At 36.0% G+C, this 27662-nt stretch overlaps 1 protein-coding gene across 3 annotated transcripts in view; it reads left to right on the forward strand.

Annotated features, from left to right (window-relative positions):
* The first annotated feature begins 17375 nt into the window (after positions 1-17375).
* The window catches only part of LOC127413447 (proton-coupled amino acid transporter 1-like), a 54677-nt gene continuing 44390 nt past the window's right edge, over positions 17376-27662 (forward strand). Inside the window, exons 1-11 of one of the 3 annotated variants that reach the window (XM_051650607.1) lie at positions 17376-17532; positions 17757-17977; positions 19207-19310; positions 19413-19524; positions 21050-21140; positions 22671-22759; positions 23694-23783; positions 23966-24050; positions 24393-24611; positions 27099-27197; positions 27316-27482. In XM_051650607.1, the coding sequence (XP_051506567.1) occupies positions 19283-19310; positions 19413-19524; positions 21050-21140; positions 22671-22759; positions 23694-23783; positions 23966-24050; positions 24393-24611; positions 27099-27197; positions 27316-27482 (980 nt within the window). In that variant the 5' untranslated portion in view covers positions 17376-17532; positions 17757-17977; positions 19207-19282. Of the gene's footprint in view, positions 17533-17622; positions 17978-19206; positions 19311-19412; positions 19525-21049; positions 21141-22670; positions 22760-23693; positions 23784-23965; positions 24051-24392; positions 24612-27098; positions 27198-27315; positions 27483-27662 lie in introns of those variants that run through there. The other 2 variants (XM_051650605.1, XM_051650606.1) reach the window with 2 other exon arrangements.

Below are 27662 nucleotides of genomic sequence, written 5' to 3' on the forward strand. Positions count from 1 at the left end.
GGGTTTAAAGGAATATTCCGGGTTCAATACAAGTTAAGGTCAATCGACAACCTGTGTGGTATAATACTGATTACTACAAAATTAATTTTGACTTACCCCTCCTTTTCTTTAAAAAAAGCAAAAATCTGGGTTCCATTGAGGCACTTACAATGAAAGTGAATGGGGCCAATACGTAAATGTTAAAATACTAAATGTTTCAAAAGTAAAGCCACAAGACATAAACAATATGCGTTAACACAAGTTTAGTGTGATAAAATCGCTTCCTAACCTTTTCTGTCTAAAGTTATAGCCAATTGTACAACTTGTTTAACCACAATGTAATGTCAACAAATCCTAAAACCCTAAAATGACTAAAACTGATGATTTAAACAACTTTACAGCTCAAATAATATATTAATTTTAACTGAATAATTAATGTGTTTTTATAAAATTATAAGCTTCAAATTTCTGCCTTAAAACCCTCCAAAAATTGGCCCCATTTACTTCCATTGTAAGTGCCTCACTATAACCATGATTTTTGCTTTTGTTTTTCCCTTTTATTTTATTTTTTTTCATAAAGAAAAGGAGGGACTGAGTCGAAATATTCCCTTAGGAAAATGCTTTGTATCACTATTTGTAAAAAACATTTTCTAACAACACAGAATCATTTTAGTAGGCTGAACTCCGCTTTGAGCAAACATAGACCAGCATAATTCATAATTGTGATATTTATGTCTGATCCAGGCATTCACAAGACTCGCCCTTCCAGCTAAGTATTATTGAATTAAGTTTCATGTTAGATCATGTAGGTCAGTTGTATTGAAGTACAGAAAGGCCAAGACAGAGCACGAGCAACAGGATGCCTCAAACTGAATAACATCACAAACACATTTGAATGTTTATATATATATATATATATATATATATATATATATACACACACACAGTATATATATATATATATATATATATATATATATATATATATATATATATATATATATATATATATATATATATATATATACACATATATATATATACTTTTGTTCAAAATTCAAAAAGTGTATCAAAGATTTTAATAGACCAAAACATTTAAAACAAACACTAATAAACCACTAAAACCAAGTAGGAATTATTGGTATCAAAAACAGTTTAAATTTAACAAATTTCCTGTTTAATGGAAAAAATGCACCAATATAACATGTTTTATGTGATGGAAAAATTCTGATGCACCATTGCCTGTTCAACAAATATTAGCGACCCAAATAAATTTGTGTTTTGTTTCTTTTCCAAACAATAAAAACAAATAAATAAAAATTAAGAAGTCACAGAAAATCCAAATGCAAAAAGGTTTGGTCTTTCACTTTTCTGGTGCTCGGTTCATATATTTTGACAGTAGCAGTGATGTGTGGATCTCTAGATGTCACACATAAAATAAAATGGCATTCCAGTGTGATTCACTCTTGACTAAACTCATTCATTATTCAAAGGAGCCTTTATGATCTGATAAAGGTGTTGAGCTCTGTAATGGTGGGCTCACAATGTTGAATGTATTTCAGATGTGCGGCACAGATTTTTTAGAGTGTCAGATGGTTGAATCCTGTTTGAAAAAAAAAAAAAAAGGCTGAAAAGTCTGAAATCCCAAGGGCCCTTCCCACTGTACTGTCTCTAAGTTTTGTGTGCTCCTGACCACCAGACTAAACCAATCATGCCTACCCTTCAATTCCACCCCTTGAGACATCTGCTTCAAATTCACAGTCAAAAAGGTTTGCTCTGCTATAGATTGCTAATGTCTGTACTTTTGAAGTGTACAGAGCAGTAAGGAGAGAAACATCTGGATGAGACAACACTGGAAAAAAATAGCTTCTCTGCAACGTGGCATTTTCCATTCTGGCCTCTGCAGACACTCAAAGCAGGCCACGAGGGGGGGGGTAGTTATTCTATGTACTGCAAACGTGGCGCTGTCTGTGGGAGCTAACAAGTTCTTGAAGGGTCACAGAATCCCTGGAATTTGCTATCGAATTACATTCAAAGATGTCATTTTTTATGCAATTACATTTTATTTTATTTATTGTCATATGCAAGAAGGAAACAAATGATTCTGACTTGTAGGTCAGTGGTTCTGGTAGGTCTGCTGGGTCATGAACAGCAGGGACAGCACATTAAATACAGGTTCAGTTGCAATGAGGATAAACATGGGTTGTGCTGACCACAATATGTTTTAAGCGGTGAATTATATGTAGCTTTCATCATGACAACATCAAGGCTATGTCATTTTAATATTTTTGCATATTGTAAGGCATGTGCGTTTGCAGTTCATAGGAGTATCAATACATTTTAATGTTTGATTTTTAAAACATTTTGTACAAAAAAACAGTTGTGATAAATGGTTGCCTTTGGATGTCCGTTGTAAAATCTGGGTCTCGAACTGAAACCATTTGAGAAACGCTGTAGGTTATATGCTGTTGTTATGCTGAAAATATTTCTTTTGGTTCTTTACAATTTATGAAATGTCATTAAAATTGTTGCATAACTATATTTGACTGTCAAATTATATTTGTTTTGAAATGAGTCAAAATATTGCAATGCAAATACTGGCCCTTGATTTATTTTGAAAGAGCCCCTCTTTGGTTAGTTTATAGGAAATACCTCTCTTGGGACCAGACTGAAAATAGCTAGATTCGGATTTACGCACCAGACGGTGGGATTTTAACCACCGTTTCCTCAATAAAGTTCCACAGGTTCTTTAAAGATTCACATCTTTCAGGGAACAAGGCCCCTTTTCATCCTAGTTCCTGTTTAGACTTTATGTAAACTCAGGTCGCAATGAGTCCAGCACCAGCAAATAATATCAACACCAGCCTGGAATATATCATTACACATTAGTTTACAGTACACATATACAGGAAGGTGTTTCTTTTGTGTGCAAAAATCATATACTGGAATGATTCTCTGCATTTTAATGAATTTTTAGGTTGCATTATTCTGATGAATCTGAAATATAATTCAAACTGTTAGATTTGAGTGTGTAGATGTGATGTAATATTACTTTATAAGCTTCACAACTGCAAAAACTGTCAGGATACTGACACATATGTTTGGTTTACTTTTAGTGATGGAATCCTGATACCCATATTTTAGTCTTTGTTTGATCTTGTGTGTTGTTCCCCCCATGTGCTCCCCATCTGATTATTAGTTGATTTGCCTCACCTGTCCCTTGTGTTACCCACCTGATTTTCTTCCATTTATATTCCCTTTATGAATCTTGCCTTGTGTGGTTTCATTCCTTCATGTTTCCTGGGTCCTGCTCTGCCTGTCGGTTACTGATTCTGTATTTTCAGATTTGATTTGTGAGCACTTTCTATTTTGTTTTGGCTGTCTGTTTAATAAAGTTTCGGAGTCACACTGATCTGCGGTTGGGTTCTTTTCGCAATAACTGACAAAAACAATGACAGAATGTGTTTACTTGATAGCATAAAGATGAGAAACCATTAATTTTTTATTACGTCAACTCAAAAGCCCACACAAAGCGAATTTATCTTTTCACACTGAACCATCTCATTGTCTCAGAGCTGGTCTGTAATTTGGAGATAGATCCCTCATCTTTGCTGGTTGGACAACTGTGCAAACTACTGCCACAAAATTAAAACACTATTTTTGTAACATAATGTGCATTATTTCATACTGCAGCCACTGAGGTCAGATCTAGATCAAACTTGAATCTAGTTACGTATACACTTTGTTGAACTGTCAAAAGAAAATCGTTTACATTTAGAATTAGTCATATAGCAGATGCTTTTATCCAAAGTGACTTACAAATGAGAAACATAAACAATTTATCATACAAAAAAGTTGTTAGTGTTAGGCCAACCTGGAATGCTAATTTGCCATAGGTTCCTTCTGGAATTTAATTTTTTAATTTTTTATCCTCTTTTCTCCCAATTTGGAATGCCCAATTCCCACTACTTAGTAGGTCCTTGTGGTGGCACGGTTACTCACCTCAATCCGGGTGGCCTCCGCTTCTGAGACAGTCAATCCGCGCATTTTATCACGTGGCTCGTTGTGCATGACACCTGCATGTGGAGGCTCATGCTACTCTCCGCGATCCACGCACAACTTACCACGCGCCCCAACGAGAGCGAGAACCACACATTATAGCGACCACCAGGAGGTTACCCCATGTGACTCTACCCTCCCTAGCAACTGGGCCAATTTGGTTGTTTAGGAGACCTGGCTGGAGTCACTTAGCAACCTTCTGGAATTTCTAATGCGTTTTGAGAATAGCGCTTTTCAATTTAACGGCGTGGTCATGCATACCTTTGTACGGCGAATTTCCGCGGGCGAAGATGGCGTGTGTGAACCAGCAAAAATGTAGTTGTCAAGCAGCCTCTTTTTAATGCTGCACTTTATACTTTGTGAGACTTAAGTTGAAAATAAACTCACCGCTAAAATGTAATGCTTGTCTATTGTGAATATTCAGTGTGGCTGTGTATGAAGCACCACCCACATAGAGGTCACTGCCAAACCAAGCAACTTCCCATTGGTAAACACAGCGAATTCGCATGTCAAAGTTCACCAGACTTGAACTCGAAAGTACATTGCGCTGATTCCCATTGAGATGACTGTATTTCGCCCACAGAATTTTGCTATGCGAAGGTATGTGTGACTGCACCTTAACTGTAAAATAAAAATAAACTGTAAAAATAAAATGCTGCTGCATAAGACCTATGATGGTTTAGACTAACCATACTGTGAACTCAACAATAGTAGGTTGAAAGTTCTGCAGCTGAAATAGGCCTGTGCTTACCGAAATAACTAAAAAATAATCAGTGGCAAATTTGCGGCAAGTTAGCAGCAAATTTGACATGAACTCTTGATTTTTGTAAGGGTTGTTAAACATATGGCAACCTGTGAGCTACAGTTTCCAGGTTAAATGTCCACAGAGAAATGTCCACCAAAAGCGGCTTGTATTTTTAGTTGTAAATGATGTAATACAGTCATCAAGAATGCATAACTCCACCCTCTAACCTCAACCCTAAACTTAACCATTAGTGGAGTAAAAATGTGATTTTAGAGCCAAAATGCAACCTCTAAATTGCACTCACCATTGTTTACACAATTACTTCCTGGTTCCCACAGGACCAGAAACTGTATCTCTGATGTTGTTCATGCAATACGCTATCGCTAACTCTAGAGGGAAAGTTGATCACATTTAAATTGATGCAAAAATGTCTGATGGGGGATTTTGTTTGTCAGTAATTCGGTAGAAGGCCTGTTTACATGCACACCAATATGCAGATAACACCCAAAAATCAGCTTATTTAAAAAAATCTGACACAGCAAGTCAATCCGTGCAGAGGCGTGTGCACAACAATTGCGTACATTGGATAAGCTAGTAAGAACTCCAGTAAAGGTGTTTACATGCAATGCAAAAATCTACCCGTATCGATCGATTTATTCTTAAGTGATTTTATGACCTTACAACAATAAAGGAAAGCCATTTAATGTGTTAACATGACCACACATGTTGTCGACTTATTAAGCATAATTGGTGTAAGAACGTGCATGTAAACGCGCTCAATGTCACACTAGATATTGACACAACCATGACCCCTAGAGATTCGCTTTTTTAGAAGAAAAGAAAATCTAAAATCCATTCTAAATTCCAGAGGGAACCCATGGCTCAGAAATGTTAATTCTCTTTTGGATTTTAGGACTACAAACTGAACAGCTCTCTACAGTCAAAGCTTTGTCTTAATCTCCAGAAACTGCGTGAGGCTCGCTAGGTGGAGAATAAACCATGGACATAATAGCACTGTCAGTGATAATACAAATCCTTTTCAGTCCAGGATTAGATGTAATCTGTGACTGTAAAGTTGCCATTTTATCCAACAGTAAAGAAATGCTACAGTATTAAAGAAAACTGTTATGGTGAGAACTCTGCATGGGTGAAAAAACAGATAGGAACACTAAAGAAAATAAAATGGCTCTTCTTCTGCATCCCTTATTTCCTTTTCTACGCAGATGACTTGGACAGATAGAGGCGGAGAGAAAACATCTGGGCATCGATCCAGGAAGACAATAATGATAAGCTGACAGATGGAGCAAATGGACAGAATAGTGAGCATGTTATGATTCGTTCTCAATTCTCTACTCATGCGTTCTCTACTTCTCCTGGAGATGCTAAGTGGATCAGAATGCAGCAGTGCAGTGTGATGATGAAATGGCTGGGATGGGTTGTAAGTGTGACCAGGTGACGTGTACATCAAAGACCAGTTGCTGCCCAGAAATTGTTCTGGCTGCTCCTTCGCCTGTTAAAACAGAATGTGGCAAGCAAATGGAGAGCTTTACCTTTACTTTTAAGTATAATATTAACAGTATTGTTCATGGTCAACTTTTTAAAAATCAACCTGATCTCATGAAAAGTCGTACATAATTTACGAGTTGACTATTTCGTATGGTCTCGCACATTGTTTGCGACTTCATCACGTGCAAATTCCTGGATATCTAATGCAGAAGCAAGCGTGAGTTCCGCGCACGAGGCGTTAAGGACATACTTATTAATATTATGCCCTAACCCAAACCCCTTATCTACAGTAAACTTAACCAATCAGTAGAGTGTGTAATCATGATAGGAAGCTGTTGTGTGTGACAGAAGCAAGTAATTGCCGTGTATTAGATGGAAACGATGTCCAGCGAAGTCATTGGCTGTAGTGAAAGTCATGGGATTCAAACGAGTGCAGTCGCACGATATCATACGAATTAGCCAAATTTAGAAAAGTACGAATCCTGACGATTTTGCCGTGAGAGTGTGTTGGATCAGACTGTGGATCAGTTGGACTTCAGTTCTGCCTCAAAAAGCCATTTCCATGACAGTTTGTAAGGAAATATATTTAAAATATAGAACTGAAATGATCTAAATCTTTAAATTAAAACTGAAAACTTTAAGGCTGAAAAGAAGAACTGCAAAACTTTCTTTTCATTGCTCCTAACATCCAGTTTCTCAGTCTTTCCCTTTTTCATTCTCTCCCCTAATGTGTGCAACATTTTATTAATCTAAATGTAACTACATTTTTATACTGTAAATTTTTTATCTTGACAATCCTGAAGGCCAATTATTTCTAAATAATTCCCACAATGGCCCTTTGAATACAGCACACATTTGAAACATTTGACACTGCTGATGACAAGAATATTAAAAGTGGAAATATGATCTCATAAAAATTTCCTTATGTTGCCACATCAGCAGCTTTCTCGTGAAATCTGTATTGAATGAATAATCCATAGAGTCTTCCCACTAAATTAAATTTAAATAAAGAAATTAATGCAACATTTAATCAACCCCCATAGTCTTCATAATTAGCTTCGGTTTTGGCCCCATCTGTTAAGCTTTTTTTTACAGTTAATTTAGCGCATAAGCAATGACTGCAAACCCTTTCTAATTTACTAATTTACTGTATGGATGAGGGCAATAGTGTCATTTTCACCCTATGCACACCATTATATCAGTTCTTTGCCTTTCTATTCCAGTAAAAAATACGTATCTTAAACATTTTTAAAAACAAAATAAAATCACTTAAGAAGCAAAATTTTGTTTTAGGACTCAAGAGAATGTATCTTGAATATCTTATTCCAAACCGTTTTTTCAAACATCGAAAACATTTTCAAACTGTTTTAAGCAATATATAACCTTAAATCTAATCTTAAACTCTTATTTCACATGTGTTATTGCAGCTGTTTCTGTAGCTAAACTAGAGCATGGTACTAACTATTTCAAGGTCATGGTTTTGAAACTAGGGAGCACATATAAGTAGTAAAATGTTTACCTAAAATGCACTGTAATTGGCATCCGTCAAATGAATAAATGTAAGTTAATTGGTCTTTCTTTAGAAAAAGCATGCTTTACAGAAAATGCCTGACATATTTAAGTTAAAACGGCTCAAAATGAGTTTTTCAGCTTATTATAAAATGTCTGTTTTTTTGGTATGTGTAAATCTAAGTACTTGTTTCAGAAATCTTATCAGGTATAATTTGGCAGATAATTCTTCCATTGGCAGATTTGTTTTTCCACTTGTTTCAAGCAAAATGTTTTATACAAGCCATTTGCAGAGCATTTTGTGTCAAGAACGCTCTTGAAATTTGTTGAGAAGAACTCTGCACATTACTCTTATCAGACACAGACACTGTGCTTTGGTTGTTGTTGCTGTTGTTTTTTTTGTTGTTTTTTTTTATCGTTTTAGCTAGGAAGATTACACTTGCCTCTACATGTATGGCATTTCAGTCTACAATAATGCTTTGCAGGCTCAATATTTTGAAAAAGGAAGAAGGAGTTATTTTCAGTAGTTCTGTGTGACAAACATTTGACTATTTTCAAAAGTAAAAAAACAAAAAACAATCCAGTCTGCCCCTTTCTATCTCAAAGTCTAGTCTTGTCCGGTAGCGCTTTCCCCAGTTTTGCCAGAGCAGCAGTGGTTTTACATTGAGTTTTGCCAAGATTAAACTCCGTACTCTTGCTCAGTTTACAGGGTTGATGTTGAGTCCTAATTTGATCTTGTGTTAGCAGTTCATTTGTGGAGGAGTTAATGTGAACAGGGAGAGCCCTGTTTGAGCCTGCCACTAAGTGACTGTGTCTGAACATGATACTATTGATTCATGGGCTTTGCAGAGTTAAGCATCTTTTATCATCTATCTCTCCGGCTGTAATTATCAGACCTTCCTCACAATACGGCTTTATAGTTCTTTGATGTAGAGTGTTCTGTTTTACACAATCAAAAAGAAAATGTCATTAATCATGAAAGGGAGAAAAATATATATTTTCCAACTGCTTCTGGTAATAGGTTTAAGTATTTTAGGGCAGACTATCTTTTGGACACCTCATCTAGTTAATTGGTTATTTACATTTTTAACTATTAATCTTCTTAGTTATGACTTTTAGGGTTGTACTGACAAAGAAAATCATAGGAAGGCTCTGTATTAAAATTGATTACAATGATCTGTTGTGCAAGACTAACCAGGAATCCCAAGATGAGACTCAGAATCTCTCTTGGGATTAGACAAAATGAGGGATTAGGAAATTGAGATAGGAATTTAAGAGGAAGAGTCAATAGAATTTGAAACTGGAATGAGATTTATAGAAGGGAAGGATAAGAGGGATTGGAGGTTAGGTTTAAGGATTTGGGATCAGATTGGATCGGGAAGGAGTTGGTTCAAATTTAGTATATAATTTATACTAACTCATTAGTTTGAATGAGGGTTAGGTTTAGTTGAAAGATTCCCAGTCTCAAAAGTAATTTTTTGTTTATTAATGCTGCGAGATGATTCTTGAAGATTTCTTTGAAAGGTTCTACAGACAAAATAAAAAAAGGGGAAAATGTGTGATGACTTTGTACAGAACTTCTAATTCTGTACAAAACTTCTAATTCTGCAAACTAAGTGGAATATGAGCCTACAGTTGTGTTTCATTTCATTCCTAGAAATCTCAAACAAAATTCTTTAATATATTTCAATGATACAATGACTTGAACCTCACAAACCTGTGCATCCTGACTACTGGAAGTCAAACAGACTGTAAATGTAACTGTTCATTTTCTCCAGATCTTGCCATTTAAAGTATGTGTCAGTTGGTATATGTGTGTGCCGTCTGAGGCTCAGACTGGATTAGGGTTAGCGGTTCACAGTTACCTTAATGACAACATCCCAGGTGTGAGAAGTAAAAGGGCAAGCAGTATTTTCTCTCATATATTTACTTGACATCCATACGCAATGCACATACCATACTACTCACATTATTTGTTTAATGCACTTACTTGAGCCTTGTTTAGCTGTAAACAGTCTAAACAGGTGCCCTGTGTTACCAGATATGGTGCATTGCAGATGACAATGAAAGCAGACTCATGGTCATCAAAAATGAGTCAAATGTTTGCTATGAATCTAATTTAAATGAACCTTGTCATCCTGCAGTTGAGGACAGCCAGGCATTAGGAATAGCCTTATCACTGATAAAATCGAGCATTAATCTGTGTTCTTTGCTATTTATATTCATTATGAATTTCTTAAAAGGCATAAATAAAAAAATCATTATGAAAGTACTTTTTTTATATACATTTTTTAAAGTCAAATTTATAATTTAATTATTCTGTAACATGAAACTTCATTCCATTTCCTACAAATAAGTCATAAAATGTAGCTTCATAAAGTTAGTAGCTAAAGGAATATTCTGTGTTATACAACTTAATGTCTATGGACAGCTGTGGCATGCTGTTGATTACCACCCAATGATTTTGACTCCTCCCTTTACATAATTTTGTAAAAACGAACAAAAAACATATTTACAGTAAACTCTGAGGGGGTGTGTATGAAGTCATGTACCAGAGAGTATGTATGAGACATACTGTGTCTGGTGACTTCTCTGCCAAATATTTTGAGAGCAAAGAGACCACATAACCATGCTCAACCATGGCTTTAGTACAGTATGTGTGGCGACTCACAATTGTCAATTTGCCAATGCCAAATGTGCTCAAGTGGATATGCTTCTGGAACCATTCGACCCGATAGTGGAAAAGCGACTTTAAAAGTTAACAGTGTCCAAAACAATTTCAACACCTCTCCAATAAGGCTATCTAAGCTGTGTAGGTAGTAACTCTACAGTTCTTATTAAAACAAAAAATACAGCACCAAAAACTGTGATCAAAGTAACTAAAGCTTTCAATTGACTTGAACTTGTGGTATTCTGCAAAGTCTCATTGACAAAACCCATCATTCACATTTAGGGACTCATTAATTGTAATGGGCTTGAGACAAAGTTCCAGATATAAATCAAGAATTAACCATGTACTGCAGATTTGTGTGGCGATGGTTCGTTTGTCATGCAAAGAAAAAGAAAAGTTACGACCAGCTCTCTGTTCAGCATTAAGTTATTGATGCATACTTGTGCCCATAGAGTTCTTGTAGCAGTGGATTTCCTTGCCTATCAGTGACTACCAGTGAGGGTCCCTTTCACTACTTGTTGCATTTATGAGGGCTTCTCCAGTCACTACACAAAGCCCGGATGGCCAAGCATTCCTTACATTTTCTCTTTACAAGCTAGTCATTCCAGACAACAAAGGATCAATTGTGTTGCTACCACAGTAGTGTGAGTTTCTCGTTTTCATCACTTAAAACCCAACAAGTTTTGAAAGAATCCACACAAGACAGTTTAACTTTTGGGTTCAATAGAGTTGATTGACTTCAAAACTGCTAGTGGTGGTGACACTGTTGCTAACATCATAAGCTTACTGTTACAGTATATACAACTGCATTGCCTGTCATCATCTCTGTGCTTTTATAGGCTACTCCCTTAGCAATTAGACCAGCTCAAAACAAGCCGATGATGCACTGAGACATGTTCTTTTCAGGTAAGAACCTGCTTCATATCAATGAGAACAATAGGCAACACATTTGGAGGCTATCTGTATTCAGCACAACTGGGAAATCATAATACTTTACATAAAGATGTAAAATGCATGGATTGGTATCTGCCTACACCCAGTTCCAAAGTCTGGTACAGGACAAACTCAATGAAAAGATGAGTCTTGTATTATTATGAAACTTTGTCCCCCGAGCTGCTCCTTGTAATACATTTTGATTTTCAGAACTAGACACCAACGTGATGAGTCTGCTAAGTTGCATTTTTAAAATTGCTCTTCTCCATTGCTCACGTGTTTGTGACCCTTGCAATTCTGTAGAGTCGTTTTCTGGTGGACCTACACAAGTAAGCATACAGGACCTTTTATGGTTTCTTAGACCATGTCCTTAAAACACAAGCTTAATTATTTGTACACAAATAATTATTTATTTAATAAGCTTGGTATTCATAATGTATATAAGCTGTACCACCTTTATGGCGATTGTAGGGTCTATATGTACAGTATCATCTATTTTACAGTTTGCCAACATCATTAAAAAAAAAAAAAAAAAAAAAACCTTAATTGAAATTGGATGTATCAAGATTGAGGTTTTTTGTCTTAAAAAAATACTGCTTGGAAAAAATTGCTTCCTTTCATTGAAAGGGTAATATTGCCCCCCAATGGTGTATTACTGTAGTAAAAACATCACAGCTACTGTCCTCTTTTAAGAACACATCTAAAGATAAACCCATGTGATTTAATGTAACCAATAGTTATATTACTTAAATAGGCCCAAGTTACGTAAAAAAGTATAATAAAGTGGAGTTAAATGTTTTTTTGAAACATTTACAATTTAATTCACCACAAAGCATCTAATATAAGCTTCTCTAAACACGGTATCTTGACAGAATATGTTAAACTGGACAATACATTAATATGATCGCATACATATAAAAGAAAATAATTACTGAGATTTTAGTTATTTAACATTATACACTTTTTTTTCACTGACATGAAGCCTTTTAATTTGTTTTACTCTTCTGTGTAATTAGTGTGAACTAATTTAAGGAGGGGTGGGGGGCATGCACATCAACAGGTTAAGACCATAAATTAGCAGGCAAACTGAGCAAATACAGGAATCTTTATTTTGACATCTGGGCACTTAATCACAAGTAGATGGAGTTGCAGTGTGTGAGTGTGGTTTTTTTTAGTGTTTGTGTCAAGACAAGAACAAAGTATACAGGCAAATTTCAGCATATTTATATTGCCAAAAATACTAGCCTAGTAGATTCTCTTCATGGTGCTCAGCTCTTTCAGTGGTCCCAAAGATATGAAGTAATTTATCTGATGTGTCATGTACAGTCCAATCGGGTAGTCCCACTTCACAGTCCCAGCACAATCCTGGCCTATTAAAACAAGTCTCAGAAGAATCAAAGTTTACAAAGTTCGGCAGATACTTTTTTGGTAGTATAAATGTTGCCATTTATTCACTAGAGCAGGGGTTTTCAAACTTTTTGATGCCAAGGACCCCCAAATATGATGATCCCCTCATGAAGGACACTCTGTTTGAGAAAAATAGTAAACATGACATTATTAAGACATCTTGTTTGCTAAATTAAATAATTGGCTTTAAATAATTAATGAAACATTTTTCAATTAAATTATACTAAAGCAAAATTAATTATAAAATGTGTATATGGAACACCTTTACTTTTTATTAAGCTGACAGTGTGTCGGTTATACGTAGTAATGTAGAAATTATTTCAATTAAATTCAAATTTATTTGTGTTTTTTTTTTTTTTTTTTCACAAAAACAAAATATTGTTTCAAAGCAGCTTTAATGAGATTAGTGAAGTAACTTGTTCATAATATATTAAATGATATGCAGGTTTATATTTATTTCTTACTGTTTAAAATAATGGCTGTCAATATAATAAAATAATTGCTATTAATCTCATGCTTTCAGAAATCACATGCTTTTGTAGTCTTCACATGTAGACTTTTTTTCTCTCTCCGAATTTTTCCACGAACCCCCTAACACCCCACTGCGGAGCCCTGGGGGTCCCCGGACCCCAGTTTAAAAACCCCTGCACTAGAGCTTCTCTTCCTTAAAAGTAGAGGACTATAAATATAAACCCAACCCATACACTACTTTGTACAATCTTCACAGTCCCTGCATTTACATACATAAGGCAGGCTATGGTAACAAGATCCATATTCAGGCATATTAGGGAATAGAGCTGTTCAGCCGTGATGTCAATTTGTAGGCAAACCTGGAAGTCTAATTCACCATGGGTTCCCTCAGGAATTTCCTATGGGTTTTTTTAACTTATGAGCTAAAGATGCACTCTTGTACAAAAGGTGTACACAGACACCTAGCGGCTTGGATGCAGCATCATTTAAAATCAATAGTTTTCAGTTTCAGATGCCATTGTAGAAATGTAATATTCACAGTCAGCCATGATTACTTTAATCAATGAGTGAAAGTGTCAAATAAGAGGACGGTTACTGAGATTAAGCGAGTAGTATTCGGCTGGTCATGTGATTCTAACATGGCAGCCCCCATGTGTGGACCCTCTTCATGTAGAATAAAACAGCTTTTGTAAGGTTACTGATATGACTGGAGTCTTCAATTTAATGTGAGCAGTCATGATTTCCTACATATATAGCAAAATTACAATTCATGTCTTTAGGAGTTAAACTTTTCAAATGAGAAGACAAAATTACTGAGTGCACTTGAGGTATGAAAATGTGTAATATACTGTATGTTGTAGAAAAAAACGTCTACGTATCATCAGGTAATGGTCACCAGAAACCTTATTTTATTCATAAGTTCAAAAACCCCATTATAAAAACCCATAGGAAAATCCAGAGGGAACCCATGGCGAATTCTGGGTCTTCGGACTATAAACTGAATAGCTCTAAAATATTTTTTTAAAGCAGAGTCAGACTCAGCACTGATTTGTGCAAGATAAACAGAGGATGGATACTGATAATAAAACCTTACATTACACTGTAAAGAAACTTTGGACTGACTTGTAAATCCTGTCTGATCATAAGACAGAAAACTTGTTTTCAATGGTGTGAGTATGAAGTAAATCACATGTCATACACTGTGACACATTACTAATCTTTAGTAACTTAAAGGAATAGTTCACCCAAAAATGAAAATTTGCTGATAATTTACTCACCCTGCATTCAAGATGTATATGACCTTCTTTCTTCATCAGAACAGGATTTAAGATTTTTAGGAAAGTATCCCAGGTTTTAAGCTTCATCCAATGCAAGTGACTGGACACCAATTTTTGATGGTCCAAGAAGCATATTTAGGCAGCATCAAAGTAATCCACAAGACTCCCGACGATCAAGTAATGTCTTCTGAAGTAAATCAATGTTTGTGTGAAAAACAAATCGCTAATTAAAAAGATTTAACTTTAAATCGGCGCTTCTGCCAGCTCTCTGTAGCTGTTTAAATTGACCGAACTCTCGTGTGAAGTACATTCCTCTGTGGTAAACGGAGCGGAACTTCTGAATTCTCGCATGAACGCGCCAACGTGATGACGTCACACGACAGCGACGTGAGGCATTCAGTGTTTACAGGAAGCGATTTTTTAAAGTTAATAAAGTTTTAATTAGCGATTCGTTTTTCACACAAACTTATCAGTTTATTTCAGAAGACATTACTTGATCGGCGGGAGTCGTGTGGATTACTTTGATGCTGACTAAGTGTGCTTTTAGGACCTTCAAAAATTGGTGTCCATTCACTTGCATTGCATGAAGCTATAAACCAGGGATACTTTAATAAAAATCTTAAATCCTGTTCTAATGAAGAAAGAAGGTCATATACATCTTGGATGGCCTGAGGGTGAGTAAATTATCAGCAAATTATCATTTTTGGGTGAACTATTCCTTTAAAGGTTTAGTAAGCTAATGTGTTACCAGGGTAGGGTTGCACCAGCTGTGCGTAAGGTCTCACTTAAGTTGAGACGTAAAGTTCACACTAAGGGCTTAGTAACTACTAGTTAGTTTGTAACTAAGTCAGTGCTTAATTTGGTTGCACCACCTGTTTTTAAGGCAAGACTTAACTAGTAGGTCGTAAGCTCTCTGTAAAGTAATGCATAGTTGCATAATATGACATTTACCTTTATTGATCCAATAAGCAGCCTTCAAATTTGTACACAGAAGTGTTAAAAAGCTGTGAAATTCAGTTTGATCTTGTTATGGTTGATGTTCAAACCTTGTTTGCTCACATAACTGTCAGCTGTAATAAATTATATCCCCACTGAAATACGATACGTAATAAAACTTTAATGTAAATAACAATATTCAATAACTGTATCTAAAATGAATAAGGGACAATAAATAAATACTAATACAACAGGCTGGAAATATAGACATTTATTCATTTGAATATTTTATATATTTCGTATATGTTGAAACTTGTCACCGGACGGAGTACACAGGAAAGTGCACCGTTTGATTGGTTGAATCATGCTGAAGAAGTACGTTTTTTTACATAATGTTTTCTCCCGTAAATGTAAACGAGTGTAAATGCCAACATCATCATACATGTCAAAAGGACTGAAGCCTGTCAACCAAAACATAAGCTCATTGATGTCATTAAGTGAGTCTGCTTATTTATTCCATCAGTTAGTCCTGGTCGGAGGCTTCCATAAATATTATATAAGAGCAGAGACTTAGTGCCCATTTATGCCACAACTAGGCTAAGTTGTAACATATGTATAGCTGGTGCAACCGGCCACAGGACACTGACCACTCTACGCTTTGTCTGTGGGATCAATAATACTTAATTCTGAAACAACTTCTGTACTTTGCTCACCTTCAGGTATAATTTTTCATTTTGGACCAATGTAGGTAGCTGTTTTCCCTGTCTTTTTCAGTGTTTCCAGAAGAAGATCAGTGTCTTTGTCTGACTCAATGAAGACCTTCTTGTTGGGGAGATCAATGTCAAATTTGACATCTGTTGAGGAACACATTGTAAAGCACACTGGTTAAAACTGAACTAATGTCCTTTTCCTAGAATGCATGTACGAATGTACATCCAAACAAAATAAAAATAAATAAATAAATAAATATTATTAATAATAATAATAATAATAAATATATATATATATATATATATATATATATATATATATATATATATATATATATAAAATTGTTGTTAAATTAAATAGTTAAACTTAAAAGACGTTTATGTACAGTAGTCTGAAAGGTTTAACTAGTATGAAGAGGTTAACATACACAGTTAAGTTCAAAGGTCTTGAGTGGGGAACTGTTTGAATTCCAAACTTTTTAAAAACCTACCCAGTTTTGTAAGAACTCGAGAAACTGCACCAGAACATCCTTCACATGTCATGTCAACAAAAAACTCGTGAGTCTGTCAAGAAAAATGAAACATCTGTGATTCAATTTCAAGACATCATACAAGGTAGCTGCAAAGCTAAGAAACTGAATAGATATCCTGCATAAATAAAAATAAAAAAGTAACTGAAGCGGGGCAGAAAGCAGGCAGTAGACTATATACAGATCTTTGCGAGTTCAATTTAATGATTAAATGTGAAATTACCGTCATGATCGGTCAGTTGGATGTTGCAAGCGCAATTCTACAGACTCGCTTTTGTTGAGACAGTAGCTGTTCTCGTACAGTCAGATGACGCACTGTCGCCAGATAAGGGCTCATTACTAAATTACCATCATATCCTGACACTGCGTTCACTATAACCAGGTTAAAGTTCGTAAATCCGCTTATAGACCGCATTTTATGAGTATATATAAAACTAGTTCTAATTTCGGTTGCATTGAGTCTCAACTGGCTACTTCTCGAGAAATGCACAAGCTTTGCACATGACTAGTAATTTGTACATGATCCCTTTCACTGACTTTAGCCCCGAGACCACCAAAGCCCTCCTACCAAGTTCCCTGGGCGGTCTTTGGAGAGGAGACCAAATGCCATTTTTTTAAATGGAAGCCTATGGAGGAATTACGTTAGTGTGCTGAATAAACTGCTTTAGTGAGGAAACAGCTCATCACTTAATGAACTGACCGCCTGTTCGCTAATCTTCAACGTGTTTTACAATAAACAATCTTTTTGGAATTGAACTATGTGTGGAGTTTACTATAAATCAAATTGCTGTTTTAAAAGGTAAACGGTGATTGGCTCTTTTACCCTTAAGGCGGGACTTCCTTTCTACATCCGTTTTTCCTATTCATTTTAATAGAAGTGGCCTGTCTCTGCTAAATTATATCTGGTTTCATGCAGTGGAAGTTAAAGCAAAGGATGCGGATGGAATTTAGAAGTTTAAAGCTTTGGATTTTGACCTTGAACCGCAAAAACATAGCCTAAGTCATGTCTTTTTGCTGTTGCAGAAGTGAAATCAGCTGACAGTGTCTGTGGTCATGTGACAGTAACAGGAGGAGGACACAAGATAGCGAATAACACACAGGATGACTGTAGTTTGAGGTCTGAGGAGGACTGTCCGGTTACCTGTTATATTTTGTGCTGTCAAGGCACGTCCTGTTTCCGATATGGATTTTATGAGGTTTATATAGGTGGAGTTTGCATTTTAGCAGCTGTTGTTGTGCTAACGGTGAGTCCAACTGTCAGTTATCAATTGTTATCTATAGTACATTAGCTTGTACAGGATCTTACAGTAGGAAGTGTTTCAAAATTGTGACATACTTGAAAGCATATGGTCTTGATCGATTCAGAGCAGACAAAGGAAATACATCTCAAGACTGGGGTGCTATTTAAAATACCCCTCTATGGATAATACTTACATACTCATTATGTGACTTACTTCTTTTACTTGGGTAAACTTAAACCATTTGTTAGAACTTTAATTGAGCCTTGCATGTTAATGACAGCTCAGAAATCCTGAACTGTGCGAGTATTTGTAAATAAAGACATTCAGTAGGTCCTTTAGAAAGACCATTTGAAAACATACAGGATTCTAACTGCATTAGATGGCATGTCTGGCCTATTGTGTTTCTTATTGGTTGTGGCCTATTGCTCTAAACATCCATACATTACGGCTATGAGCTATTACCTTTCTTTATCATGACATATATCAAGAACAATGGATGTGCATTCTCATGCCAGACTTTATTTTCCTTTTCTGACATTTTTTTTTTTTTTTTTTAGGCCCATTGATCTGTTGTTATATTGATTTAACTTGCATACCAAGACATTGGGGAATCAATGAGAAATGTGGTCATGGCAAATCACTGGCCACTCCAAAGTCAAACATTGATTTTAGGTGTGACTTCATGAAATAGAGGTGCCTTTTGCAGCATCATATCACAGTATGGTTGTTCATGCTCACAATCAATAGGAAAAATAAATAGGCTTTTTGTTTTTTATTCCAGCTTTATCAATTGTGATATGGTGCAGTTACATATTTATGCATAGTCTAAGTCTATCGGTTGATGTTTAAACAAGGTCTGATACAACTCTTACCCATCAACAGCGTTATGAGAAAAAAACAGTTAGCTGAACTCAGGTGGTACCACATATGTGGTTTATTTCACACTCTCGAATATTAGTGGCCTACATGAATAACGATACAAACGACTACTGTCAGATGCACTAGTTCATTCGAGCTGCTCTGTGAACATTTTCGCTATATTAAACTGTCATATATAACTAATGTTGATTGCATAGTCCCTTGTCACCATAACATTTGGCATGTTTGAGATCCTCGTATTGTTTGTAGCCTTGAGAGATGCTAAACAAATATAACGATGCAGAAAGGGCACATTGTGCGTCATGCATGTGTTCTGGGAGGGCTAATAACTCTTCATTTGTCTGCGATCACAGTGCCTGTAGATGCAGCATCTCCGCAGGGAAGCTTTTGATCAGTGAAGCTATCAGTGGCAAATTACCCAAAGCAACCATGACCTCTGATATCAACTATCAGGATGGTAAACCAATTTATTTTGCATTATGGAAAAAAGATTATCGTGACTGCTTTGTTTTTCAATGTTTGAGACTATATTCGAGCTGTGTTTTTGTGTTGGTCACAGGCCCAGAGTTTTCTAGAAGAGATGAGAGCCCTGCTGAGGATGAGCCTGTCCATTCACTTAGTTCTCCACGGCAGACAGAATATGAGCGAATCGGAGGAAGGACGGGATCCTCGTAAGTGCTGTTTCTTTAAATCGATGGTTCTCAATTGGTGGGTTGGCACCCAAAATTGGGTCGCAGCTGTGTACCGATACTGTCCAGAAAGCAGGGAAAAACAATGCTAAATACAACTTTACAAATGGAAGTGACCATGTAATCATGCATGCAAATGGGCTTTATCGACTTTCTTTTGTTGTAGATGTCAAGGGCTCTACATCCAATCAAACACTGGTATTTTGACACAAATTAATCTGTCACTTGGTAGAAGCAAGCTAATAAAAGTCCCTGTGAAGTGCCTTGACGAGCGCAGTTCGATTAGGTGTTTTGAAATTTTGTCCTACAGAAACAGGAAGTGGGGGCGGGACATGTCGAGCGACTCGTCTAATTTAAAAAAAAAAATAACCAATAGCATTTAGTTTACAGCCACACACACACATGCCCCTTCCCACCTGTCAGAGCTGCATACCGGGGAAATTTGATAAGCAATCTCAATACCAGCCAGCTTTTCCAAAGACTGTGGAACTGAACGATGATCTAACTGACAACGTTAATCCATAACCAGCCCACAGATGCACAGAGCACATCACGGTCTTTGCTTACAATGAGGCTGGAGCCGTTGTGCAAGTCCAGTGCTGATGAATTAGAAGCAAGCGAGTAAAAGATCATATATCCATGTTTAGAATCACGATACACTAAGCATAAAGAATAAAAAACATTTACTTGAGCTGTACATCCCAAAAAAAACATCCGGTTGCACAAAAAATATAAATAAACTCCAGCAAATTTCCTCGCATCCAGCTCCCGCGTTGGCACGTCTCAATCAGAAGTGATGATGTCCCAGTGCCCTGTTCCCTTCAAAGACCATTACCCTCCACTGTGAGAGCTTCAGATTGCTGAAAGGTGATAACGGTCAGTCAGAACTCACTTTTGAAGTGATGCTTATTTGGAATGACCTTATAGCATGGATTGTGCTCCCTTTGAAGGCATGATCAGCGCAAGTTAGAACACAGCCAGATGCTCTAAACAGTTGTAAGGAGAGGATGCATTCTCGTTTTAGAAAGCATTTGATTGGACAAGGTTTCTCAACCTCTAGTGACGTCATGAATGTTCCTGAGTCTTTTGAGTCAGAAGTGAGAGACTGTTGATTTTAAATACTTCTATCTTCTGAAAATGAATTTTGTAAACGTTAAGAAGTACACTAACATACAGTATAGATGACCTTAAAGCTAATAGATTTGGACTAAAAACAGCTAAACATTAATTTTGATTTCACTGGGTCTTTAAGTACAAAATTGTATGTTTTTTTATATAGTGAATTAGTAATGAATTTATGTCATTATTTAATTTTATGGACACTTATGTTTACTTTTGCACAATAAATAGTTTTGATACTGTATTGGGTCAGCACTTGATGACCTGTGTAATATCTGGGTCAAGAAGCACTGCTTTAAATGATCTATTAAGACAGTTTTGTTCATAAACATCTTTGTTTTGCGTTAAAGAATATATTGTGTGTTAATAATTATTTTTGCTTCTACAGTTTTTTTCAGACCCTAATTCATTTACTGAAAGGAAATATTGGCACCGGACTGCTCGGCTTGCCTTTGGCTGTCAGGAATGCAGGACTCCTGGTAGGACACGAAAGCCAATTTAGTTTAATTGCATTTGGAGATAAACACCCACGATGATGACTGTTTCTCTGTTTTAGTTTTGAATGTCTTGTGTTCTTGTTGCATTTTCATAAGAACATTGCTTTAACACAGGCATTGCATCACTGTGGCAGTTTTTAGTGTTCTTATCTGTACATGATTTACTTCTGTCAAAATCATGTCAGCCTCTCCTTTTTGGCTTCTCTCATGTTTCTCATGAGAGCTGTGATATTTAAGAACTCATTAGATCTGCCACAACTTGTTGTTTTAAAGAGACACAACATGCGTACAGCTAACTGGTTAGAGAACAGCTTGTGTGTTCAAGGGTTGTTATTCCGTTCCCACTGTCTGTGGTCTGGTCATGTGCAAGTAGGGGCATAGCAGCTATTGTAAAACTTACGAGCACATACAGGACATGCGTTTGTGAATCAGGTGAGAAAAATATAGCCAGGGTGCAAAAATACCCCTCGCCAAGAACAAGTTAAAAATTTAGTTTGGCTAGTTAGTAGCTATTAGGCTGGTAATTTTTTAGGAACGGCACAATAATGCATGGTTAATTTAATTAAAATATATATATATATAATGTTTTTTTTTTTTTTTTTTTTTTTTTTTTTAAGGTGAATTAAAAAGCCAGCCATTTATAGAGGAAACATAAAAGGATAACTTTCTTTAAAAAAAAAATCAGTCATCACATTTATTTTAAAATGTTGCTGTTTACTACGTTTTTACAGTTTCTGAAGAAAATGTGAGTGGTGCTTGCCTGTGCAAAACTGCAAGCAACAAAGTGCTGATCGCTTACTTCAACTTTTCTTTGCGTGTATGACACACAACTACACCATTAAGGCATGTTTGTGTCATGTTTTCAGCTTTGAAGACCACTAAAACATCTCAAAGTTTCAGCCAAGGACACTGGAACAACAAGAAGCAATCTGACAATTTTTTCCAACTGATGAAAGATGCCACAGACTTGTGGACACATCCCCTGAAGGATGCCTGCTGTGTCACTGCTGGACTTTATATGATATATTTAGATCTGAACATTGTTAGTTGTTTTTCAAGGGATGTTTTGTCCAGTTCTGGGGATAATTGCACTACACATTTTCCAGATTCCTAATCGTACAGTATGCATATCTACAACACTAAGGACCTTGCAAAACTCCATTCTGTATTATCAAGATGGCACTTTGAATTAATATCCAAGAGGTTGTGGTTGTACTACTATACCCCTGCATGTCACGAATATGCCAAATCATTTGATTTCATAATGATAGTACAAGCTGGGCTGTTAACAGAACATTTTGGGTTCAAATTCACATAGAGCTTCCATAAGCCATAAAATGATGAATTGTCCCCTTAATGTCCTATGACCACAAGTGTGTCCTTTTGTAAGGGACTTTACCTTAGACTGTTCCAGGTGGAATTCATGTTCAGTAAGATGCTTTTAACCAAGTAACCAGTGAATCCAAAAAGGTTTATGAATGTTCTAATGCTCTGTCACTTCTTATTGTGCAGGTGGGGCCTTTAAGTCTTCTGGCCATGGGCATCGTGGCTGTACACTGTATGAACCTCCTTGTGAAATGTTCACATCATCTAAGTGCAAAGTAAGAATGAACTGCTTCAATTATATGATTCTGTAGAAAGGTCCTTTTCTAGTCTGCCATGAGGAAAATGATTTGTTTACTTGATTATTTTGGATAATGGTTTATACCCAGAGTCTATAGTGCATGGTTACAGCTCTTTTACAAACGTAATTTTTATAAAAGTCTCTCAATTGTTTTATTGAATCAGTCCTGTGAACAGAAATGACCACTCATATGAATTCCAATAATATTTCATCGCTAATTAAATTTGAATGGTTCCCCAGAGATTTCTCTGAACGTTAAAGGAGCTTTGTCATCATAAATGGTAACCACCGAAGCTATGTGTAGCCTATGCCATAGGAAGTATAAATAAGGCTGAATTTTACATCGATTTATAATAGATCTCATTAAATAAAAAAAAATGAACAAAATGTTTTAGTGTTGGAGGCCCCTTGGGGAGGCCCATGGGCAGCGGGCCAAATAGCCCTATGGTTAATCTATGCCTGCATGGGACTCATGCAGTATAATACAAGTCTTATAAAGCTATGTGATAGCTTTGTGTGAGAAATAGACCGAAATAATAGTTGTTGTTCACTGATAATCTTCTGCTTCACGGCTCTCAAATCTCAATCGTTGAGAAAAGCACCTTGCGTTGTGCCAGGTTTGTCATCATTTGTTACCAGTTGCAACGTGGCAAGCTTGAAAATACGACCACAAATGAGATTTTGGAGCTATGGCACGGGAAGATTATCGGTGAACAAGGACTTAAATTTTGTTATTTTTTTATTTTTGAGTGACTGTTTGGAACCATGTTATTTCTTCTTGAAACTAGAAAATAACAAATGAAATGCATTTTGTTGTGTTTCTACATGCAGCTAACTATGTATTAAATCACACAAATTCCGAGATAAGAGAAAAATACTTAACCTCAGAGTTGGATCTTTTCTGTCTCTAGGTTGGGCAAGCCATTCCTGTCATATGGTGATGCAGTGGAGTATGGGATGGAGAATGTACCGTGGCTGAGTAGACACTCTTTTTGGGGAAGGTAACTGAACTAACAGTGTTTCAGTGCTTACAAGGCATTTAAAAAAAAATCAGTAATATGTAAAAGTTGACTTGCAATTTGTACTGTCACATGAGTACTGTGGTTCCTCTGCCTGATCTCTGTGCAACATCACTAGACCTGGACATATTGAATCTCATTTTGTTTTATGATTTGGCTTTTAGGCGTGTGGTGAATTTGTTCCTCAATATAACCCAGCTGGGCTTCTGCTGTGTGTACTTTGTGTTTCTCAGTGACAATGTCAAACAGGTGAGAGACCAGCCAGAAAAATTGATATTTCAGGATATGCTTAAAGGTTTTTGGCCACATTAAAAATCTCTTTGTGGAAACGCTCTATAAAAATCTCTATTATTGTCTTAATATTTAAATATAATAAACTAATATGTAACTGAAACATTGTGTGATAGATGAGTTTCTTTTCCTCACCACAAGAGAGCAGTATTGCCTTTCAGTTTAAATGGTAACAGGCAAATTTTTTTTTTTCTTTTAGGTTGAATTCTTGAGTTTCAAAATTCTTACAATACAGTCTGCTGAAATATTAAAGAATCACTGTTATCGCAATAATACTGTTTTTCCATTCACACATTGTAGGTGGTTGAGACTGCCAATGGTACAACCCTGAACTGTCACAATAACGAGACATCAGTGATTGTTCCAAGCTATGACTCTCGTCTCTACATGTTGTTCTTCCTGCCCTTTGTCATCATGTTGGTGTTTATCCGCAACCTCAGATACTTGGCTCCTCTGTCCTTCATAGCAAACTTGTCCATGTGTATCAGCCTGGTCCTCATATACTACTACTGTCTGACGGTAAGAGAGCATTGATACGCATTAAACACACAACACACTCTTAGACACACACACACAGTACGTCAAAAGTGCTTCAATGTGTGCCCTATATTAGTCAAAAATGTTGCTATACATTGCATAATTTTTGCAATATAAGTAATATAAGGTGTACACTAATAAGCCTATTTATAGTACAACATCCTGAGTGCATCACATTGTCATTCAGTGGCCCCGAAAAGTGTACAGATGCTTAAACCACACTCGTATGTATGAATGTTATTCCATTAGATAATAACATCAAATCAAGTGGTAATTACTTTAAAAAGCAATACTGCAAGCACACTTTTCAAGCAAAACGTGAAAAAAAGAGATTTTCTGATACAAATACTTTTCAAAATGAAAGGTATTAATGAATTGGGACACTTTCTATTTGTCAAATTTAGTTGAACTAGAGTTAATGTGATTAACTATACGTGTAGTTATACTGCTGGGACACCTGTGTGAACATAAGGAAAACTGACTTCATACATCCACTAAAAATGTATAACTGCTAAGACTGCTTTGTAATCAAAAGAGGTGAGTAAGGAAAGGTCTAGCATCTTTTGTTTAGCAGATACTTGTTTTTTTATTTTGTTTCTAATATAATGAATTCATACATTTGTGGCCTAAGTGCCCAAATAATGTTTGAGGCCACTGTGATTAAAGGCAAGTGGTGCTGAATTGATCATTCTCATCCATGTTGAAACAAAGCAATCCTCTGGACACACCCTGCTCCCATGGCCTCCTGATTGTGTCTCAGATGTTATTGATGAAGAGTTAAGTGTAAATGACAGGTTTCAGGGCTTAGTTTTTTTTTTTTTTTTACAGCCTATTTCTTATTGAATAGCTTTAAATGCTTTAAATCATACTTTCTGCTTGTAATCAGCAGGCAACTGCTGCATGCAGTGAGAATTTGGCAAGTGGGTAACGCAAATTTTCAGTGAGGGAAGAAAATTTGTCATGGTGGAACGGAAAGAGGAAGCTGGCTGCAGTTTGCAGATTGGTTTGTTGTTTGCAAGACATTTTTTTTTGTGTGTTTTTTTTGTGAAGAGTCAAGGGTTTCAATAGTGTTTACAGAGCTGCCAAAAGAACATTCCTCTTAATGCCTCTTAAACCAGAGTACAAGCACAACATATGGGTGTTTCTTCATCAATGGACAATTTTGGCACTGTGGACTTTAATTGAACTCTCTCAAAACACACTTTTCAAACTCACCAGTTTATTTAATTCGACTACTAACGATGTCCAATAGTTGATATGCATGCATCACAGGAGAATTCTGTTTTTTTTCCCCCTTAACCGTTATGAACAAATGTCATTGATGTTAATTAAAATGTCATTTCCACCTCAAAATGACTGGTGATATGAGATGTGGTGTAAATGACATTTTAATAATTTTTTGAATAAAATATCAGATTGATTTGTCTTGCTTGATCCGAAATGACACACAAAATAAAAATTCATGTGATATTTACCGTGATCTCATGTCTCATATATCATCTCAAGCATGCTCTTCCCTGTCAATAGCCCCTTTCACACATGCAACCAGGTAAATTACAGGAAAATAGTTGGGTTGCCTTTTGTAAATGTACCACATGTGCTGTTCACACATACCATCAAAATGTGACATTTATAGGTATTAATGATACAACTTATCATTAAAGGAAATTGCCAGAGCAAAATTTACCAGTATTTTTAAAAGGGTGGCATTCACACATGACCTCTAACCGGAAAATTGCAGTACATTTTCTGGAAAACGCTGTTTGTGTGAAATTAACTAATTTTGTCTACTTGGTAAACTTTGAGAAAAAAAAAAAAAAACTTTTTTGTGGCTAAAGTTTTGGTTGCAATGGAAATTACACCGTAACTGAGGGACAGTTGTAATATAATGAATACTGTATGATCAATTGAATAATTTTTTTATTTTATTTTATTTTTTTATAAATATTGAAATTGTTCATGTTTATTTCATTCTTTGTTTAGATTATGAAAGTTTTAAAAAATTTAATCATATTTTTATGATAGATTTTCATATTTTAAAATTGAAATTCTGGGTCTGGGACAGGGAACCAATAAAATGTATTTTAAAAAAGTAGTAAAAAATTAATGATGAAGGCATCATAGAAAATTTCCAAGACACTTAATGTGAACTTTGTACAACAAAAGAAAGAATTTAAAATCTGTTAGTCTTAAAAGAAAAATCAATCAAGATGTGAAAGTGCTCTTAGTTGAAAAACACCCATATGCAGGCAGACTGCCGTGTCAGCTATTTCTTGCATTGAAAACTTCTATGAAAAGGTCGCTTTCCAATGTTGTATAGTGATGACATTTGCCTGACATTTGTGTTCAGAATTTGTGTTTATTCAAAATCTGTCCTATTTATTAATTAATTTGAACTTATTTATTTTTTATTCACATCAATGTCACAGACTGTCAGACATTTCATCCTGCCATGTTTTGCATTCCCAGAATATCCCCTACCCCATTGACCTTCCGTTGGCGGGACGAGGAGTTGACTATCCTCTATTCTTTGGAACAGCAATATTCGCCTTTGAGGGAATTGGAGTTGTAAGTTTTTCTTTTGTTTTAACAACATGTTTGTAGACACAATAGAAATGTTATTTAAATGAATTAATTAATACAATTAATTCAACAAGATGTCACACTCTATCTTTGTCATTTATAGGTATTGCCTCTTGAGAATAAGATGCAGAATCCCAGAAACTTTACCACGGTTCTGTATCTGGGCATGGGTATCGTCACCACCCTCTACATCACTCTGGGCACCATCGGCTACATTGGCTTTGGAGAGAATATTCGGGGCAGCATCACTTTAAATTTACCTTTGTGTTGGTAAGTTTCTGTGGGAATTAAAGGAATATACCAGCTTAAATCCAATTTGTGTTCAGAAATGCACTCACAATGGAAATCTGTCATTGGCAGTGTTTCTTGAATGCTTTTGCTTCAGGACCCAGTGTGCGAAATTAATATTTGAGTGGACTCTCAATTCCCAGACTTATAGATTTCACCCAG

Source organism: Myxocyprinus asiaticus, chromosome 22 (assembly GCF_019703515.2).
Source record: "Myxocyprinus asiaticus isolate MX2 ecotype Aquarium Trade chromosome 22, UBuf_Myxa_2, whole genome shotgun sequence".
In the NCBI taxonomy this organism is placed as follows: domain Eukaryota; kingdom Metazoa; phylum Chordata; class Actinopteri; order Cypriniformes; family Catostomidae; genus Myxocyprinus; species Myxocyprinus asiaticus.